This window comes from Leucoraja erinacea, chromosome 1 (assembly GCF_028641065.1).
Source record: "Leucoraja erinacea ecotype New England chromosome 1, Leri_hhj_1, whole genome shotgun sequence".
In the NCBI taxonomy this organism is placed as follows: domain Eukaryota; kingdom Metazoa; phylum Chordata; class Chondrichthyes; order Rajiformes; family Rajidae; genus Leucoraja; species Leucoraja erinaceus.
The window spans coordinates 91,105,718-91,128,374 of NC_073377.1; the positions used below are offsets into that span (position 1 = coordinate 91,105,718).

Sequence of the window (22,657 nt, forward strand, 5' to 3'; positions counted from 1 at the left end):
CCCTCTAAAGTGCCAGTTATTGTAGTACTGGTTAACTGACCTTGTACATTTTTGCATAAATTTAAACTGGAAACAAAAGGTGCCTTTAGTATACTTGACATGACAAACTAGAAACTCTGGTTGCTTTAGAAAAGTGAGTCTTTGAACAATAAATAGATGGAACATTCCTGTTGCCAAAACCAGAAAATATTTGACAAATTATCAAAGGTAGACAAAAATGCTGGATAAACTCAGCGGGTGAGGCAGTATCTATGGAGCGAAGGAAATAGGCAACGTTTCGGGTCGAAACCCTTCTTCACACTGATGTGAGGGTGGGGTGGGGGGGCATGAAGAAGAAAGGAAGAGGTGGAGCCAGTAGGCTGAGGGAGAGCTGAGAAGGGGAGGAGAAAGTAAGGACTACCTGAAATTAGAGAAGTCAATGTTCATACCGCTGGGGTGCAAACTGCCCAAGCAAAATATGAGGTGCTGCTCCTCCAATTTACGATGGTCCTCAGGACAGAAAGGTCGGATTCGGAATGGGAGGGGGAGTTGAAGTGCTGAGCCATCGGGAGATTAGGTTGGTTATTGCGAAGCGGAGATGTTCGGCGAAGTGATCGGCAAGCCTACGCTTGGTCTCACTGATGTAGAGCAGCTGACATCTAGAGCAGCGGATGCAATAGATGAGGTTGGAGGAGGTGTAGGTGAACCTCTGTCGCACCTGGAAATACTGCTTGGGTCCTTGAATGGAGTCAAGGGGGGAGATAAAGCGACAAGTGTAGCATTTCCTGCGGTTGCAAGGAAAGGTTTCAGGTAGTCCCTACTTTCTCCTCCTTCTCAGCTTTCCCTCAGTCCACTGGCTCCGCCTCATCCTTTCTTCTTCCCGCCCCCCCCTCCCCACCCTCACATCAGTCTGAAGACCCGAAACGTTGCCTATTTCCTTCGTTCCATAGATGCTGCCACACCCGCTGAGTTTCTCCAGCATTTTTGTCTACCTTCGATTTTCCAGCATCTGCAGTTCCTTCTTAAACTTTTGACAAATTATCTAAATCTTTTTCACACAAGGATGTGATTCTTTGGTTCCTGAAATTTAAAAAAGGAAGGATATCTCCAGTTGTCATATTTTTATTGTCTTAAAAGTGTAAGTTGGAAGTTGATATATAGACGTATGAGGTGTTTAGAGAGAAAGTGGAATTAAATTCAAAAAGCTAAATTAAAATCAAAATGATTAGGCTTGGACCTCATGTGCTGAATGTTATTTGAGTAGTTATTTATTTTAATCAATGCTGTAGATCTGTCATTTCTGATCATAATGTAACATACCCTTCCTTAATCAGTATGTGCTATTTTTTTCTGACTTATTTACATCTGTTGCCCATGCCAATCTCTATATCTGTGTTCTGTAGTATTTTCTGTTGCAGTTCAATTTATTTTTATTTATTTATTTATTTTTTAATTTTATTAGAAGTACAGTACATTACAATAGTACAAGCCAAATATATCTTATTACATTTATTGTACCACTTCATTTTTTAAGCTTTAAAAAGAAAGAAACAAAGAAAGTGAGAGAGTCGTGATAATGTGAAAGAGTGATCAAAAAGAAAGACCCATTGAGCAAAGAGTTAGGGAAAAAAGTTAAGAAATAGGCCATAGAAAAGAAGAAAGAGAAAAAGAAACAAAAGCTCTATTATGAAGACCGCGCAAAAAGGGATATACCAACTTCGTATTTTTCGTGCCCCCCTTACCAGATCCTGACATCATTTCTTCAGTTGTTCAATTTCTGATGCAATTGTTTCAATTTAAATTATGGGGTTGTCCCACTTAGGCGACCTAATCTGCGAGTTTAGAAGAGTGTCTTCGACCTTCAAACTCGCAGCATGGTCGACACGTGTTCCTAGGAGGTCCTATGAGGTCGCTGGAACTCTCCTTCATGCTCGAGGGAAGTTTACGAATACTCGTGGCCTCAGCTAGGTCGCGGAAAACCTTTCAGCATGTTGAAATATTTTACGCGATTAAAATTAGGTCGGCATGGTTCTTTTGAACTCGTAGTGCAGTGGAGTGGGGTCGCTATTTAGTTACAGGCAGTCGAGGACAGCTGTAGGCAATCTCCTTCGCTGACCGGGCTTTTGATAGGCTCATGGGAGTTTTCAGGACCAGGGAAAACCTACCGTTAGATAAAATGCCCCCTAAACTTTATTATACTTCATAAAGGTGTCGCCACTCCTTCTCTTTCCCCCCCCCCCCCCCACACACGTCTTCCGCTTCTCTCCCCCCCCCCCTCCCGCCCGTCCTCTCTCCCCCCCCCCCCCTTCTCCCGCCCGTCCTGCTTCTCCCACCTGTCCCCTTCTCCCCCACCCGTCCCCCTTCTCCCACCCCCCCCCTTCTCCCCCCCCCCCCCCCCCCCCCCCTTCTCCCCCCCCCCCCCCCCCTCCCCTGAATGTCGTCCCATTTAACTTCTCTTTAAACCTGATCCCAGAAGTTATCACTGTTTCCCCACCCGTCCCCCTCCTCCCACCCGTCCCCCTCCTCCCACCCCCCCCATGTCCCAACCACCTCCCACCCACATTTCCTCTCAAAAATAAGTGCAAGGAGCTTGCTAACTTTGCCATAGAGATAAGACTATCAATTAGGTTACCTTTGATGTTTCTAGTCACTGCTTCCAGTATGCAAGTCCAATTTAATTTTATGCTCTCCTGTTTACTATCCTTAACTTTCACCTACTTTGCTCTGTCAGCACGCTTGTGCAGAATACACGATTCCTGCTTTCCTTTCATGCCACAAATGCCCTTAATCTCAACAGTCCTTGCAAGCCTTCTAATAATTAAAGTCATCTTTAATTATCCCTCCTACCTCAAACTTTGCAAACTTCATTGTGTCCCAAATCACTACAGAAGTTTCTGAATTTACATTTGAATCCCTTCAGTTAGATTTCTAATCCATCCATATAACCATATAACAATTACAGCACGGAAACAGGCCATCTCGACCCTTCTAGTCCGTGCCGAACACGTATTCTCCCCTAGTCCCATACACCTGCATTCAGACCATAACCCTCCATTCCTTTCCCGTCCATATAACTATCCAATTTATTTTTTAAATTATAAAAACGAACCTGCCTCCACCACCTTCACTGGAAGCTCATTCCACACAGCCACCACTCTCTGAGTAAAGAAGTTCCCCCTCATGTTACCCCTAAACTTCTGTCCCTTAATTAGCAAGTCATGTCCCCTTGTTTGAATCTTCCCTACTCTCAGTGGGAAAAACTTATCCACGTCAACTCTGTCTATCCCTCTCATCATTTTAAAGACCACTATCAAGTCCCCCCTTAACCTTCTGCGCTCCAAAGAATAAAACCCCAACTTGTTCAACCTTTCTCTGTAACTTAGTTGCTGAAACCCAGGCAACATTCTAGTAAATCTCCTCTATACTCTCCCTATTTTGTTGACATCCTTCCTATAATTAGGTGACCAAAATTGTACACCATACTCCAAAATTGGCCTCACCAATGCCTTGTACAATTTTAACATTACATCCCAACTTCTATACTCAATGCTCTGATTTATAAAGGCCAGCACACCAAAAGCTTTCTTTACCACCCTATCTACATGAGATTCCACTTTCAGGGAACTGTGCACAGTTATTCCCAGATCCCTCTGTTCACCTGCATTCTTCAATTCCCTACCATTTACCATGTGCGTCCTATTTTGATTTGTCCTGCCAAGATGTAGCACCTCACACTTATCAGCATTAAACTCCATCTGCCATCTTTCAGCTCACTCTTCCAACTGGCATAAATCTCTCTGTAGACTTTGAAAACCTACTTCATTATCCACAACCCCACCTATCTTAGTATCATCTGCATACTTACTAATCCAATTTAGCACACCATCATCCAAATCATTGATGTACTTGACAAACAACAGTGGACCCAACACAGATCCCTGTGGCACCCCACTAGTCACTGGCCTCCAACCTGACAAACAACCACCCACCATTACTCTCTGGCATCTCCCATTCAGCCACTGTTGAATCCATCTTGCTACTCCACCATTAATACCCAACCATTGAACCTTCTTAACCAACCTTCCATGAGGAACCTTGTCAAAGGCCTTACTGAAGTCCATATATACAACATCCACTGCTTTACCCTCATCAATTTCCCGAGTAACCTCTTCAAAAAATTCAAGAAGATTAGTCAAACATGACCTTGCAGGCACAATTCCATGTTGACTGTTCCTAATCAGACCATGTTTATCCAGATGCTTATATACATTATCTCAAAGTATCCTTTCCATTAATTTGCCCACCACTGACGTCAAACTAACAGGTCTATAATTGCTAGGTTTACTCTTAGACTCCTTTTTAAACAATGGAACAACATGCGCAGTACGCCAATCTTCCGGCACTATTCCCGTTTCTGATGACATTCGAAATATTTGACGTGAAAAGTAATGGGGAGGGCATGTTGAAATGAAAATATTTGGACCATGCAACAAATTATAGATAGGTTGCATAAGTGAGCATAAACTTGGCATATAGAGCTTAATTTCATGGGATGTGAGGTCATGCTCTTTCGTAGGAGTGATCTAAAGGTTGTCTATTTTCTAAATGTATAAAGATTGCAAATGATTGAAGTGCACAGGGATCTAGGTGTTATTGAGCACAAATTGCAAATTCAGCATGCAAATTCACTATCTGGTTAGCAAGGCAAATATATTGGCTTTCATTCCAAGAGGGATGGTCTTTAGGAATGCTGAAATATTGTTGACATTGAGGTAACACTTGGCAGTCCAATGACATTCACTAGACTAATGGAAACAAAAATTGGTGGAATGTTGATTAAAAATCAAACTGCTGGAGAAACTCAGCGGGCCAGGCAGCATCTGTGGAGGGAAATGGCCAGACAATGTGCTCCTCCAGCACACTACTCATTTTTGGGATGAAAAGTCTGTCCTTTCACCAGCAGCTAAGAAATTGGATCTGAACTCTTTAGAGTTTAAAAGAATGAGGGTGACATGAGATCCTATAGGACACAGGTGTGGGGATGTTTCCATCAGTACAAGAATCTCAAATGAAGGGAAATAGCTACATGTTTGAGGATCAGTCTTTTAAATCAGAGATACATAGACATTTCTATGTATCCTTGCAGAGGGTGGTGAATCCGGATTTTTTTCTACCCAAGGGGTTTATGTAAACTGGGTCATTTGGGGTATTTATCATGAAAATGACTACCCACTGTTACTGGAGACACAAGGAACTGCAGATGCTGGAATCTTGAGTAAAACTGCTCGAGAAACTCATCGAGTCAGCAGCCTCTCCAGGAAAGAGGTGGGGCCAGGACAAAGCCTGGCAGGTCATAGCTGGATACAGGTTAGTGAGGTTGAATTGGCAGATGGGTGGATAAAGGCGAGAGGTAAGAAGGAGACAAAAGGGTGTCAGATAAGGAGAGAAGAAAAGTGAAATGTAAAGCCACAGGGAGAAATATAGGTGTTAGGGGATCAGAGGGGAAATGGGGTCGGATAATGGAGATAAATGGGTGTGGACCGGGGTAAGAGAGGGAGAAAACTAGGGAGAGGGTATCTAAAATTGTAGAATTCAGTGTTTATTACCGTTGGATTGTAAGCTAAGCAAGCTGTCCTTCTATCGATGCGCCGTGGAAAGTATCCTCACCTATGGAATCCTGGTGTGGTTTGCCAGCTGTACTGTGGCTGAGAGGAGGGCGCTGCAGGGAATTATAAAAACTGCGCAGTGCATTACAAACGCTAACCTGCCCTCCTTGGATGACATATACAAGGCCCGATGCTTGCGCAGGGCCATAAATATCAAGAAGGACACATCCCACCCTGCCAACCACCTTTTTACTCTGCTACCCTCCGGGAGGCGATTCAGGTCTCTGCAGGCTCGCACTGGTAGACTAAAACATAGTTTCTACTATTGTGCGATAAAAGAGCTTAACTCCAATAGTGAACACTGGGAAGCAAGAAGTAACTTCGAGGAATACCGCTAAATTCTTTTAGTCTCTTTTAAAAATGTATTTATATTCTACTATTAACTGTACATATGTGCATTGGTGTCGTGTTGTATTTCTTTTAACGGAGGAGAAGCAAATGGAATTTCGTTGCTCAGTTTTGTGCAATGACAATAAACATATTCTATTCTATTCTAAGCGTAATATAAGATACTGTTCCTCCAATGTGCGTGTGACCTCACTCTAGCAATTTGATCCCCAATGGAGGAACAGTATCTTATATTCCGCTTGCGTAGCTTACAATCCAACAGTAATAAACACTGAATTCTACAATGCATGTAATGGCATATTTAATGGAATGCAGTAATAATCGCAGGAAAAAAGCATCCATTGTTACGAATCAGTCCAGTTTGTAAGAAATGTGTTACTTCAAGCAAATTATTTAAGTTTGCAAATCAAAAGCTGAGATACACGTAATTAAATCAGAGCATGAGATTTGCAGCAGCTCCTCTGTTCAAAAAGAACAAACGGTTTGTCTTAATTCGCAGAATAAAATAAAGTAGCTTTGTTCCAAGAATAGAACCAAGACATTGGGATTGAGAAACCAAAATGAAGGAAAATTTAGGTTTTTATTAAATATTTACTCTGTTTAGAAAAAGATATGAATGTAGAACCAAATGAAGAAGGACAAAAGGAAGGTAAAGCAAAACCAGGACGACATCCATATGTCCACAAACCGTTTCTGTATTCAAAGTACTATAGTGATTCAGACGACGAAGAAACAGTAGTACAACGTCGACAGTCAATCGTAAGTTGGAGCAATTTCTTACTATTTTTACTGTTTATTTTTTCGAATTATGAATTTGGGTGTGGAGAGTGATTGGAACGGTTACAAGAAATGATTTAAGTAAATGTATTTGTGATGCTGGTTTATAAGCAAAAATTATAAGATAAAATGACAGAGTTTGTGTGTTTAAGAGTTCCATTTCTTATGCTTGAAATACTAAATGTATATTTAATTTCATCATGTGTTCATTATTTTACTGTCAGGCTAACATTCCTCTCCAAACAATTTCTTCAATGCATTCAGATGCCAGTTAAGAGCTTCCCCAATTATACCTCCCTAAGTATTGTAACCATCCTGATTGCATAACAATTTTTGGGGAAGGGTAGTTTTGGGACTGTACAATGAAAATTCAAAAGAAAAGATTGAAATTGTATCATTATTTCACAATACTATGGAACTGATTAAATCATATCGGGTATTTTTAGTTCGGATCTAGTTTATTGCTGGGATTTAAGCTCACAACAGAAATTTAAATTTTCATTGGACTATGACATCCAAGTTAAAACCATCTATAAAACAATGTCTTGTTTGTGTAATATATGAATTGTGTAATTATTTATGTGAAACAACATCTTCAAAGTAATAAGAACTAGAACTTAGTAACGTTATAAACAAAATTGGTTGACAAGCTTGTGTTTGTTAGCCAACATAGTTTGGGAGGGTGAGTATTAGTTTATTCTAGTACTGAGATAGGGAAATGCTTTTGTTTACATGCCATCCAATTAAATCATACTATATGTTGTACAATCAAACTGTACTCAAGTAAAGTAGAAAAAAACAAAAACCTGCAGTTGCTGGAATCCTGATCAAAACACTGCTAGTCAGTGGGTCAGGCAGCATCTTTGGAGGAAATGGGAAGGCAATGTTTCAGTTTGGGGCCCGTTCCTATCTCTCCACAGGTAATGCAGAGAGAAAAATATCAGAGTGTAGAACAATGTGTTATAGCATTATGGTGTTATAGTTACAAATATGATAGGTTGGAAGATCGGGACTACACCCTATCATATCAGTGGACCATTCAGTAAATTGTCAGATAACAGCAAGGAAGAAGCTGTTCCTGAATCTGGTGATACATGCTTTCAAGTTTTCGTATCTTCCTCCTAACAAGAGAGTGGAGAAGAGGGAATGACTGGGGTGAAAAAGGTTCTTGATTATGTTGGCTGCTTTCCCATGGTAGTGTGGAGTGCCGATGGTGGGGAGGCTGGTCTATATGATGGACTGGCTACATCGACAACTCTTAGCAGTTTCTTGTGGTCATGGGCAGAGCTGTTGCCAAACCAAGATGTGGTGCATCCTGATAGGATGCTTCCCATGATGTAAGTGTAGAAGTTGACTGAAGTCATTTGGAGACATGCTGAACTTCATTGGATTTCTGAGATATTAGAGACATTGGTGTGCTTTCTTGGTTGTAGAGTGGAGCGATTGTAGTGGATGATGGTAGATCCTCTTCACGACCAGCACACAGAGTCACCAGGCTCTGGCACCAGCTTAGAATGGTTTGTATGCATTTGTAACATGCCTTTCTTCAGATGTGCCAGGAATAAAAAAATTACATTTTTCTTATATTTTCGCATAGGCAAAAGAAAAGGCAGAGAGGTTATTGAGGCGACAGTGGAACAGGGAAAGAGGAGAGGACAAGCACAAACAGTTGGAAATTGAGAAAGATGGGCCACCAGAAGAGACTCAAAGGAATGAAGAAAATCTCCAAATATTGGAAAAAGGTAGTTACGTCTTTTATTTCAGACCTTCAAAGTGGGGGAAATAACTGTATTTCTGTCTCCGGACAAGGTGTTTCCCCCGCTAGTCTAGTTTTGTGTTTTTATTTTGACATAGATGAGAATTGTGGCCAAATTTTGTTTTGTTCTATCACGAAATGCACTTTCACATACCATTTGCTTGTGTGCTTTAAAATATTTCAGGAATGCATAAACCTCAAGTTAAACCAAGATGTTGCAGTACTTTTGAATGCCTATTTCAGTCCTCAAAACAAAATTGTATGTGTTTAAAACTTTATTTTGTACTGTCCATGATCAAATTTTGCCACTTATCAACTGCATTAGTAATATAGATTGAATAAGGCCTTTCTGTCCACTGACTGCAGAAACCATCAAACACCCATTTACACTAATTTTGTTTTATTCTCCCTACATTATTTTCAAGTACTGCCTTTCAGTGACACACTAAGGACAATTTACAGTGATTAAGTAACATACTAACCTGCTCATCTTTGAAATGTTGGGAAGAATCCAGAATACCCAGACGATCACAGCGAAGCATTTTAACCCAGAGTACTCAAGATATGAGAGAGAAGCTCTACTGCAGTGCCACTGTGCTGTTTGTTATTTGATGTAATTAGGTACATTTCTTTCAGTGATGTCTTCCAGTTATTAAAAATATAGGTATTGAAGCCAGTTCAGGGAAAATGCGAAAATCAACAACCCTAATTTCAAAAATTAGCAAAGCCAATTTGAAAGCACTAAACTTGTTGGAGAAAACTAGTTACATTTATTATTAATATTATTATCACCACATCCATTGAGATATAGTGAACCTATCTAGTCAAATCATACCTTACATGAGGACAATCATACACAAGTAAATAAGTGGAATGATTGCAGTAGATGATAGTAGATCCTCTTCTGAGACCAGCTTGCAGGATTTGCTCCGGTGCAATCCTGCATCTATCAAGACCTAAGTTTCTGCAAATATCGTGTCTGATTTTGGCCTAATGAAAGATGTATTTATTTTCTCACTTTTTGCAACTGTAAGGCCCTGGGTCCTGACAAAATTGGGTCAGAGTGGAGATATCGAACATGTTGGGTGCCATCCAGGGTTCGGCCTGGCCCAGCTGAAGGCAGTTAGTTTAGTTTAGAGATACAACATGGAAACAGGTCCTTCATCCCACCTAGTACACGGCGACCATCGACTAACTGTGTACACTTGTTCCATGTTATCCTACTATGTTATCCACATCTTACACATTCTGAGAAATTGAGGCCAATCAATTAATCTCCAAACCAACACATCTTTGGGTTGAGGAAGTAAACTGGAGCACCCAGAGGAAACCCACGCGATCACAGAAAGAATGCAAACTCCACACTGACAGTACCCGTAGTCAGGATCGAACCTGCGTCTCTGGCACTGTGAGGCAGCAGCTCTACCAGCTGCGCCAATGCACGGCCCTGTTCCTTTCTTGGCCATCGCTGCTCCTTGCTGCTGCCAAGGATGCGCTCAGAGTTTACCTAGCTGCTATAGGACCTCGAGTGGCCCGCCTTATCTAACCATTCCCACACGTTGGCCTGTGGTCCTTAAGGATAAGGGGGAAATCCTTTAAAACCGAGATGAGAATAACTTTTTTCACACAGAGAGTGGTGAATCTCTGGCACTCTCTGCCACAGAGGGTAGTCGAGGCCAGTTCATTGGCTATATTTAAGAGGGAGTTAGATGTGGCCCTTGTGGCTAAGGGGATCAGAGGGTATGGAGAGAAGGCAGGTGTGGGATACTGAGTTGGATGATCAGCCATGATCATATTGAATTGCGGTGCAGGCTTGAAGGGCCGAATGGCCTACTCTTGCACCTAATTTCTATGTTTCTATGTAACTGCACTGGCTAAATGGAAACTTGAGCTGCTACTTCCCGCAGCTGTCCCTCTGCGTCGGTGCGCTAAGGACGACATTTTCTGCTTGAGGAACAGTATAAAGCTTTGGGACCCAACTGTGATACTTTACGTGTTTAAGAGGGAACTGCAGATGCTGGAGAATCGAAGGTTACACAGAAAAGCTGGAGAAACTCAGCAGGTGCAGCAGCATCTATGGAGCGAAGGAAATAGGCAACGTTTCAGGCCGAAGAAGGGTTTCAGCCCGAAACGTTGCCTATTTCCTTCGCTCCATAGATGCTGCTGCACCCGCTGAGTTTCTCCAGCTTTTCTGTGTAACCTGTGATACTTTACGCTGCTTTCTGAGGGGTACAAGAGGTGACTGTCCACTCTTCCATTGCTATCATGTCCAAACAAAATAAAATGTAGGATGGCTAGTTTTCCTTTTACATGCTACTTTACAACTATAATGTAAAGTAACTGAAATATTTTACAACATAGAACTAGAATTTTGTTCTCGACAAAAGAATGGCCTACTCCTGCACCTAGTGTCAATTGACACTGCGATCCTTCATTGTTATAAACATGAATGCATACATTTTGTACTGCAATATCCTAGTAAGACCTATGGCCTAAAGATTCAACACTCTATTCTCTTTCCCTCTACATTCATTTTTTTTCCCCTAGGTATTAACAGTAATTCAAGTGTTGAAACCAATTTAAGAACAATGCAAGAGCCAACAGCACAAATTTCAAAAGTTAGCAAAGCAGCTTTGAAAGAGCAAAAAATCTTGGAGAAAAAAGTGGCATTGAGAAGAAAAAGGAAAGGAGATTTAAGGTAAAATTCTTCCACTTGCGTTTGATAGAACTTTGAAGCAACCATGATATATGGATGCAGAAATGCTCATCCTTTGTTTCTGGATTTGACAGTCGCCTTCTGGTACTTCTTTATTCCTACGTTTTGTAAATTTGATGTCATACAAAATCCTGCGTGTGTTCTCACTGGATGATGTTATTCTCCCATTACCTGTCCTGATGTAAGGCTTCAATTCCCGAACAGTCCACCCCCAACACAGAATTCCATCAGCAGTTTGTTTATTGTTCTAAATTCCACCATTGTCGTCGTTAGTTACCTACTATTTGTGTCCTTTTTTATCTAAACTATTTTTTTGTTAAGCAATGCTCTAAAACAAAAATCGTTCTCACGTCTTTCTCAACCCTAAATTTAACTTAGCTATCAATATCATTGGTCAGTTCTTGAATTCCATCCTGAAAACTATCTACCAGTTTTCTCTGCTATATTTTGGTTCTTTATGTGACTTATCATCACGTTTTTCTTTGTGCAATCATTTTCCTAAGAAGCAGTAACATTTTAAAAAAATTATTGTTAAAACATAAACTGCTTGGTAACCGATAAAATGACTCGTGCCTAGGCATGGTACTAATATATCGTGCAATAAGTAAATTCCTGAAATCAAGCTTTTGATAAAATATTTTGAACATGGAAATTATTGGATTGGATTGGATTCAATTTATTGTCATTGTCTCAGTTAAGAGACAACAAAATGCTATTTTCCTTAGTCATACAAATAAAAAAAAGCACAAAACACAGAAGTCCACAACACAACATCCCCACAGCAGCAGCAAAGTTCCCACTGTGAGGGAAGGAACCAAAGTCCAGTCAGCCTCCTCGCTGATCTTCCCCGTGGTCGGGGCCACCCGAGCACCCCTTCGTAGCCGCTATGGGTGGCCCGATGTTCAGGCCCTCTCGCCGGGAATGATGGAACCCCGATGTCGAACGGGAGAACATCCTCAGCGGCCCGGACCTCTAAATCGGCCACCTCCCACCGGAGTCCACAGGCCGAGCTGGGCGGAGATTCACGCTGGCGGCCCCCGACAAAGGGTCGCAGGACTCCGCGATGTTGGTCAGTGCCGGCCGTCTTGGGAACTCCGCAAACCACAGCTCCGCGATGTCAATACAGCAGGCCCAACACTCCGGAGCTCCAAACGGCGATCCCAGGTGAGGCATCGCCCGCTCCGCGATGTATCCAGCGCAGCGCCGCCGCTGCTGGAGCTCTGGTCGGTCCCGGCAGGAAAGGCTGCGCCAATCCAGTAGGCCGTGGGGGGGAGGGGGCGGTTTCCGCCTTACCATACCCTCTTCCCCCCCACATTAAAAAAAAACAACCACAAAGACATACTTTGAACATAACAAAAAATAAAAAAGATACCGGCTGAAGGCAGACGCAGCCATGACAGCACCACCGGATGTCCATGGCATGCCAATAAAGTTAATGTATTGGATGCATGAAGGATATAAATGTTAGATTAAATACTAAAAACAGAATTAAGAATTGCCAAAAGTAAAATTATGCAGTCAGCTTTTTAAAGTTTTCATTCGTTTCTAAGTAAAAGTAAAATTAGTGTATGAATTGTAATAAGTTTTTAAGTCGGAAAATTGAACTTTTTTTGATATTTGGTGAAATTACATTACAGTTTTCTGAAGCTTTATATGCACGTGAAATGTACAAATCCCTCCACAGATGGTGACGGCTACTAAATTCAATATTCACTATTTTTGATATCCAGTATCTTGCAATAATATGAACCGAGAGATGTTTTTATGCAAATACATGCTATAATAAATCCTACACCATGGTAACCAAAAATGAACACAATACTCTAAATATTGTCTTGTACAACTAACATGACCTACCAGCTTCTACATTACAAGCCGTGTTATCTTACATCAGTGTACTCTTTGGGTGAAAGGAGGGCATGGAGGTATGGAATTATGTTATAATGTTTATCGTTTGTTCAAAGTTGATAATACACCAAAGGCCATTCTTGAGCTGTGTGATAGAGTTACCATATAGGTATTTGCATATGACGTTTGAAACTCCAATGTTGCTGCAGTGTAATTGGCATTAGGCAGAATATTGCAAATTGTAGTTTTGTCATCCAATTTACCCATGTTTTGCAGAACATTATCTCGGGAAATTGATTTGCACCATGAAGATAGAAAAAGAAAGAGAGAACTGCCAGAAGAATTTAAGGAGACACGGAATAGATCTGAGGTACATAGAACATACTAGACTAAGTGGAACTTGTTGGGTCCCAGCATCACACAGGAGGGCTGGTCACCAACGCAATATTCCACCTCTCCACCAATTCCAATACTGCTCGCCAGTGGGGGGGGGGGGGGGGGGCTGTCTGTTGCGCTAGTATGGGTGTTGCGGGCCGAAGGTACTGGTTTCCAGAGGGCTAGTATAGACATTGTGGGCCGTATAGATGCTTGGGCAGGCATCCAACTGTTGCAACAATTTTAAAGCCAAGCCAAGGCAAACAATTGGGCTGCAGACACCCAACAACCAAAATTCATCTTGTGAACACAAACTTGTTAAAAAAAGGCGAGGCAAACAATTGGGCTGCAGACACCCGACAACCCAAATTCATTTTGTGAACACAAACTTGTTAAAAAAGGCAAGACAAACAATTGGGCTGCTGACACCCGACGACCAAAATTCATTTTGTGAACACAAACTTTTTAAAAAGGGCTGCAGCCACTTTACAGCCGCATCGAGGGGACTCGCCGTGGAGTAGACGTGCGTTCAGTGTTATTCGCAGCTCAGACAGTCGTGACCCTCTCGCTTCCTGGTCTGGCAGAGACTGAGTGAGGCACGACACTTCCTGGTTTTATAGTCCCTCCCTCTGCCGCCAGCGGGGGCAGCAGAGAGAATGGGGAATTTTGTTAAAACATTAATATCTCTCTCATTTTTCATCGATGGAAAACATTCTCTGCCATAAATGACGGCCGTAGGTGGCGGCGTTCTCTCGGAAATCGCAGCACATTCGGCCAAAAGCGGTCAAGATCAGAGATTTAGTAATATAGAAGATTACCATTCCTTTCAACTTTACAGAATCTCCTGCATTTTTATTTTCAGGGATATGAAATAACTATTTTTCAAAGGGTCAGTGAATAACAATATTTTCATTAAATTTTTTAAACCCACTTGCATCAAGAAGAGGAAAGGTTGAACATATATCAATCTGGTTGAACCCGGGAATAAAAAGTTAAATTGCGTGGATATCGCATGACATGTTACTTTGGTTTCATTTGTATGTAATTTGCTTTTTGATTCAGCCAGGGTAAATGTCACTGAGTTAGTCCCATTTGCTTGCTTTGGCCCATTTCCCTTTAAACCATTCCTATCTGTGTACCTGTCCAAATGTTATTTAAGAATTGTAATTTTACCCAGCACTAACACTTCCTCTAGCATCTTATTTCACATACCCAATACCTTTAGTGTGGGAAAAATGTTGTAATTCGTGTTCCTGTTAAATCGTTCCCCTCTCCCCTTGAACCTATGCCGTCTAATTTTGGACTATAAAAAAACCCGTCCTATCCAGTCTCTTACAACTAACGTCTTTGTGAATCTTTTCTGCACCCTTTCCAACTTAATGACATCATTCATATAGGTAGGAACCCAGAACTGCATATAAAACTACAAGTGTGTAGGAAGGAACTGCTGATTATGGTTTATACCAAAGATAGACACAAAATGCTGGAGTGGTTTTAGAAAGTGGTGAAATCATTGGACAAAGTCAGCATGGATTTACGAAAGGTAAATCATGTCTGACGAATCTTATAGAATTTTTCGAGGATGTAACTAGTAGCGTGGATAGGGGAGAACCAGTGGATGTGGTGTATCTGGACTTCCAGAAGGCTTTCGACAAGGTCCCACATAAGAGATTAGTATACAAACTTAGGGCACATGGCATTGGGGGTTCAGTATTGATGTGGATAGAGAACTGGCTGGCAAACAGGAAGCAAAGAGTAGGAGTAAACGGGTCCTTTTCACAATGGCAGGCAGTGACTAGTGGGGTACCGCAAGGCTCAGTACTGGGACCCCAGCTATTTACAATATATATTAATGATCTGGATGAGGGAATTGAAGGCAATATCTCCAAGTTTGCGGATGACACTAAGCTGGGGGGCAGTGTTAGGTGTGAGGAGGATGCTAGGAGACTGCAAAGTGACTTGGATAGGCTGGGTGAGAGTGGGCAAATGTTTGCAGATGCAGTTTAAATGTGGATAAATGTGAGGTTATCCATTTTGGTGGCAAAAAACGGGAAAGCAGATTATTATCTAAACGGTGGCCGATTGGGAAAGGGGGAGATGCAGCGAGACCTGGGTGTCATGGTACACCAGTCATTGAAGGTAGGCATGCAGGTGCAGCAGGCAGTAAAGAAAGCGAATGGCATGTTGGCTTTCATAGCAAGAGGATTTGAGTATAGGAGCAAGGAGGTTCTACTGCAGTTGTATAGGGTCTTGGTGAGACCACACCTGGAGTATTGCGTGCAGTTTTGGTCTCCAAATCTGAGGAAGGACATTATTGCCATAGAGGGAGTGCAGAGAAGGTTCACCAGACTGATTCCTGGGATGTCAGGACTGTCTTATGAAGAAAGACTGGATAGACTTGGTTTATACTCTCTAGAGTTTAGGAGATTGAGAGGGGATCTTATAGAAACTTACAAAATTCTTAAGGGGTTGGACAGGCTAGATGCAGGAAGATTGTTTCCGATGTTGGGGAAGTCCAGGACAAGGGGTCACAGCTTAAGGATAAGGGGGAAATCCTCTAAAACCGAGATGAGGAGAACTTTTTTCACACAGAGAGTGGTGAATCTCTGGAACTCTCTGCCACAGAGGGTAGTTGAGGCCAGTTCATTGGCTATATTTAAGAGGGAGTTAGATGTGGCCCTTGTGGCCAAGGGGATCAGAGGGTATGGAGAAAAGGCAGGTACGGGATACTGAGTTGGATGATCAGCCATGATCATATTAAATGGCGGTGCAGGCTCGAAGGGCCGAATGGCCTACTCCTGCACCTAATTTCTATGTTTCTATGTTTCTATGTAACTCAGTGGGTCACGTAGCATCTCTGGAGAAAAGGAATAGGTGATGTTTTGGGTCTGAACCCTTCTTGCAAGTGCGGTTTCACGAATGCTTTGTACATTGTAACATGATATCTCAACTCTTATACTTAATGCTCCAACTGCTGAATGCAATGTGCCAACCATCGCATTTACCACTTTGTCTACTGGGCCACAATTCTCAAGGAACAACCTCTGAATCTCTCTTTTGTACAAAACCTTTCAGGGCCCCACCATTTACTGTGCAAGTCCTGCCCTGGTTTTACTTGCCAGAATGTATTTTCTCTGCATTTGTCCGAGTTAAATTTCTTCTGCCATTCCTTAGTTCACTTTCCCATTTTTATCTTGATCGTGTTGTAATCTTAGACAACCTTCTTCACTGTCAATTATACCTCCAATTCTGTATCCAATCAGCTAGCTCTCCTTGGACCCCATCTGATCTAAACTTCCAGAGTATCCTACCATGCGGAACCTTAGCGATGGCTTTGCCAAAGTCCGTGGAGCCAATATCTGACGCCCTGCCCCCGTCAACCTTCTTGGTTCCTTCTTTGAAAAAAAACCACAATCAAATTGGTGATACACTATCTCCCATGGACAAAACACTGCTGATTATCCTTAAACAATCCCCTGTCTTTCCAAATGTATGTATTACCTTATCTGTACAGAAGCTATCACAGTGACCTGTCCTCCAGAGATGTTCGGCATGCTGGTTGATGGTTCCCATGTTTTTCTTTGCAGCCCTTCTTAAATAGAAACACAATATTAACCATCTTCCAGCTACTTACCTCACAATGATTCATATATCTTAGCCAGGCCACCAGCAATTTCTCTCTAATTTCCTATGTTGTCCTTGGATCCACCTGATCTGACCTCAGAGATTTATCTACCGTCATACTTTTTAGGACAACCAGCACCACCTCAACTGTAATACAAACTATTCTCAGGACATCACCATTTTCCCCAAGTCCTCTAGTCTTAGTCTGCAGTAAAAATAGAGGAGAAATCACTCATTTCCTGCAGCTCCACACATTGATGACACTTTAGTTTAAGAGGGGCTGTTTTCGCTCCCCAGTTTCCCTTAATATACTTAGAACATCTCGGGGTTCTCTTTAATTCTATCTGCCAGAGCAATCTTCTGCCTCCTTTAATCCTTTCTGAATTCTTACCACCCATTGTGTAAAAGAGCAAATCCTGTCCAATATCGTCAAACTTGACCTTGCCCCAATTTAGAACATTAATTTGCAAATCTCCCTGCCACATTATTGGGTCCATTTTCAGGTAATTTCTGATCCAGAAGAGATCCCAATGGTCAAAAATCTGAACCACTGCTCCCTGCACCAACACATCGGCCATACACTCATCTTATCTTTCTATTGCTACCCTTGCAGGCACATGACAGTGGGAGTACTCTGGAGATTACGACCCTTCAAGTCCTATTTTTAAACCTAACTTCCTATGTTCATTCTGCTGAACCATTTCTAATTTCCTACATATCTCTCTTTTGCCAGTCTGCTGCACAATAACTTCTGGCTGCTCATCCTCACCATTGAATGTTTTGCAGCCACTCTGAGACACCCTGTACCCAGGCAACATGAAGGCAACACACCATCGTGTAATCCCTATTGAGGCCACAAAATCTCGTACCTGCCCCTTTAACAAACGAGTTCCTATCAATATAGCCTTGTCTCACTTCATTCTTTCCTGCTGTGCCACAGACCTGATTGTTGCTGCAGCTTTTCCCTGAACCGTCATTTACCACTTTTTCTTAACCTATGGCCCCTGGTTCTGGACTCCCCCAACATTGGGAACATGTTTCCTGCCTCCAGCGTGTCCAAACCCTTAATAATCTTAAATGTTTCAATAAGATCTCCTCTCATCCTTTTAAATTCCGGAGTATACAAGCCCAGCTGCTCCAATCTATCAACATATGACAGTTCCGCCATCCCGGGAATTAACCACATGAACCTACGCTGCACTCCCTCAATAGCAAGAATGTCCTTCCTCATGTTTGGAGACCAAAACTGCACAATATTCCAGGTGAGGTCTCACTAGGGCCCTGTACAACTGCAGGAGTACCTCTTTGCTCCTATACTCAACTCCTCTTGTTATGAAGGCCAACATGCCATTCGCTTTCTTCATTGCCTGCTGTACCTGCATGCTTACTTTCAGTGCCCGGTGACGAACAAGGACCCCCAGATCTCATCGTACTTCCCCTTTTCCCAACTTGACACCATTTAGATAGTAATCTGCCTTCCTGTTTTTTGCCATCAAAGTGGATAACCTCACATTTATCTGCCATGCATCTGCCCACTCACCCAACCTGTCCAAGTCACCCTGCATTCTCATAGCATCCTCCTCACAGTTCACACTGCCACCCAGCTTTGGGTCATCTGCAAATTAACTAATGGTACTTTTAATCCCTTCATCCAAATCATTAATATATATTGTAAATAGTCAATATATATTATAAAATGATCACCAATACGTCCACGATTTCTAGAGCCACTTCCTTAAGTACCCTGGGATGCAGACCATCGGGCCCTGGGGATTTATCAGCCTTCAGTCCCATCAGTCTACCCAACACCATTTCCTGCCTAATGTAAATCTCCTTCAGTTCCTCCGTCATCCCAGATCCTCTGGCTAGTACATCAGGAAGACGGATCAAAAATCCCTGTTCAACTCATCTGCCATTTCCTTGTTCCCCATAATAAATTCATCCTGTTCAGTCTTCAAAGGTCCAACTTTGGCCTTAACTAGTTTTTCCTCATCACATACCTAAAGAAGCTTTTACTATCCTCCTTGGTGGTTCAGTTGGAATCTTTCTTCCTCTTTGGAATGAACCGATCCTGCACCTACTGTATTATTCCCAGAAATAACTGCCATTGTTGTTCCACTGTCATCCCTGCTAGGATATCTTTCCAGTCAACTTTGGCCAACTCCTCCCTCATGTAAATACCACTAAATAAAACTGAAGCAAATAAAGGCAAACAGAAGAACTAGCCTTGGGGGGGGGGGGGGGGGGGGAGCGAGAGGGAGGGGGAGGGGAGAGAGAGAGAGAGAGAGAGAGAGGGGAGAGAGAGAGAGAGAGAGAGCACACATAAACTTTTCACAAACTAACAAAAACAAACATAAAGAAACATTTGGGTGCAGCAGCATCTATGGAGCAAAGGAAATAATTTATTTCCTTCGCTCCATAGATGCTGCTGCACCCGCTGAGTTTCTCCAGCTTTTCTGTGTAACCTTCGATTCTCCAGCATCTGCAGTTCCCTCTTAAACACTAAATAAAGAAACATTTGATGGGCGGAGATAAATTGTTAGTTGTCATGCACACTTGCCATCGGGCTGCCAGGCAATTGTGTGTCCCCCGCATGTTTTATAAGCGATTTCCGCCCGGTGTACCCTTCTCACTTTCAAATTGTACAGTAAAACTTACCATATTATGGTCATTACCTCCTAATGGCTCCTTAACCTCAAGGTATATCCGGTTCATTACACAACACTAAATCCAGAATTACCTTCTCCCTGGTGGTCTCCAGTACAAGCTACTCTTAAGAATCCATCGCGGAGGCACTCCACAAACTCCCTTTCTTGGGGTCCAGTATCAATCTGATTATCCCAGTCTACCTGCATGTTTAAATCTCCCATAACAACTGTAGCATTACCTTTACTACATGCCAATTTTAACTCTTGATTCAACTTGCACCCTATATCCAGGCCACTGTTTGGGGACCTGTAGACAACTCCCATTAGGGTCTTCTTACCCTTACCATTCCTCAATTCTATCCGTACTGACTCTGCATCTCCTGATTCTATGTCACCCCTCGCAAGTGACTGAATTTCATTCCTCACCAACAGAGCTACCCCACCCCCTCTGCCCACCTGTCTGTCTTTTCGATAGGACGTATACCTTTGAACAGGTGAAAATAAAAGATCATACCTTATCTTTTTATTTCCACTCTGTTTCCTCGTCAAAGCCAGAGCCTTCAACTTATGGACCAGTCCTATCTTTTCTCCATAACTATTTAAACAATTAATAGAATTATAACCATTAGTCCCAAAATGTTGCCCAACTTACATTTCAGCCACTTGCCCTGCATGTCCCATTGGCGATCCAGTTATGCCCCCTCTCAATATATCAAGATAACTTTTCTGGATGCACATAACTAATCAATATCAGGGAAATGAAAACTTCTACTATTAGAGCCCTATTACTATGAGTCATAGTCATACAGCACAGAAACAAACTCTTCGGCCCTTCTTCTCCGTGCTGACCAGGTTGTCCCATCCAAAGAGTGCTATATGCCTCTGCCTGACCTACATCCCTCTAAACGTCTCCTGTCCATGTACCTGTCCAAATTTATTATTATCACTGCTATCTGCAATCTTCCTAAATAGTTATCCTCTAATTCCCGAAGACTATTCGGGGGCTTATAGTACAATCACATCAAAGTGATCACCACTGCCTTATTTCTCATGTTGCACCCTTACTATGAGTCATAGTCATACACCATGCAGATAATCCCACAGGACTATCCTTGGGGGAAGTTCTTTCCAATCAATAAAGCAACTCCATTTACTCTTGCCTCTATCTCGACTGTAGCATCAGTACACCAGAACATTGAGCTACTGGTTCTACCTGTCCCTCAACCATGTTTCCACAATAGCTATAATGTTGAAGATCCATGTACCTATCCATGTCCTGAGTTCATCTGTCAGGTTTGCTTTAAAATAAATGCAGTTTTGCCTATTAGACCTTCCTTGCTCCCTGTCCTGCTCTTGCTAATCCAGGCTACCACATCTTACTTGGAGTTATGGTGCTGAACTAATGCAAGTAATTTAAGTTCCATATTATAATGATTATACACATGACATTTGTTTCACTTAGTACTTGCAAAAAATAGAATAATATTAAAGTAACCTATTTACTGATTACAAATTCTTCTCAATGTTTCTTTTTCAGAACAAGGAAAAAGCTTTTGCTTCTTGCACTTCTAAAGACTCCAAGAATGCACAGTCCACAGATCAGTCACTCGGATCTGTTCAGATACTTTCGGAGTTTAGCCAGTCCAATAGTGAAAGAAACAACCATTTAAAAAATGATCACGAGTCTAGTCAAAAGCAACCAAGAAACAATGATTCAGATGTGGGCAGATTGGATATGTCTGGAGTAAATAAGCTTGATGACTTTGGATTAGAGGAAAATCTTACAGATTCGTCAAAGCACAAAGATGAGATAAAACATGTAAAACAAAGTGGGGAAGTAATGTCTGAAAGCAGCCCTTGGACACATGATGTTCATATTGACGCTGATCAAAAGCAGGAATCTGCTTTAGAGGACAATGTCACAACCAGCTGCCATCAGGTTATCTCATCGCGTGACAGCAAAGCTCTAATTTCTTCAACAGATTCTGCAGAATTACCAATAAAAGAACATGGTCAAGATGTCAAATCTAGGGACCACTCAAAACTAAAAGAAGAAAAAGGGAAAGAAAAGAAATATACTGCTGAAAGCTCCGGACCAAAGTCTAGGGAGCATACACAGGAAGATACAAAGGGTCATGAGAAAAACAAAGAAAAAAGAAATGAATCTGAATGCATGCGGCCAAAGTTCAAAGAAAACTCACAAGATGATGTGAAATCCAGTGACAAATGGAAAGAAAAAAGAAATGATTCTGAAAACTCGTGCTCCAAATTCAAGGAAAGCATACATGAAGATGCTAAAAGCAGAGAAAAGAAAAATGATTCTGAACATGGTCGAACTAAATCTAGGGAAAATACTGTAGATGAGAAAAGCCATGAGAAAGGTAAAGACAAGAAATACATGGCTGAACGCTCTCGATCATTATCTAAGGAAGGCTTCCAGGAGGACATGAAAGGTAATGAAAAAGTAAAAGAAAAGAAAGGTGAATCTGGGAACTCCCGATCAAAATCCAGAGAGAAATTGCATGATGACACAAGAAGTCATGAGAAAGTCAAAGAGAATCAAAATGAATCTGGAATCTCTCGGTCAAAATCAAAGGAAACTGTACAGGAGGATGTTCGAAATAAAGATAAACAGAAGAACTTTGAAAATTCACGGTCAAGATCAAAGGAAGATTTGCAAGAAGATAAAGCAAGGGAGAGGAAAATAGGAAAGAGAAGAGAATCTGAAAGCTCCTTGTCAAAATATAAGGAAAGAGTTGATGGCTCTCGATCCAAAACAAAGGAAAGCATTGAATTGTCACGATCAAAGTCCAAGGAAGATGATGAATATATTCAAAAAGGAATAGAGAAAAAGCATGATTCTGAAACTGCTCGCTTGAAATTCAATAAAAACATGTAAAACAAAGTGGGGAAGTAATGT

At 41.8% G+C, this 22,657-nt stretch overlaps 1 protein-coding gene across 1 annotated transcript in view; it reads left to right on the plus strand.

The window, feature by feature from the left end:
- LOC129710467 (biorientation of chromosomes in cell division protein 1-like 1) overlaps positions 1 to 22,636 on the plus strand; it is a 35,004-nt gene extending 12,368 nt beyond the window's left edge. The window contains exons 6-10 of the mRNA XM_055657843.1: positions 6,598 to 6,752; positions 8,368 to 8,512; positions 11,074 to 11,224; positions 13,367 to 13,460; positions 21,275 to 22,636. Of these exons, the coding sequence (XP_055513818.1) occupies positions 6,598 to 6,752; positions 8,368 to 8,512; positions 11,074 to 11,224; positions 13,367 to 13,460; positions 21,275 to 22,636 (1,907 nt within the window). The remainder of the gene's footprint in view (positions 1 to 6,597; positions 6,753 to 8,367; positions 8,513 to 11,073; positions 11,225 to 13,366; positions 13,461 to 21,274) is intronic.
- Positions 22,637 to 22,657: the final 21 nt, after the last annotated feature.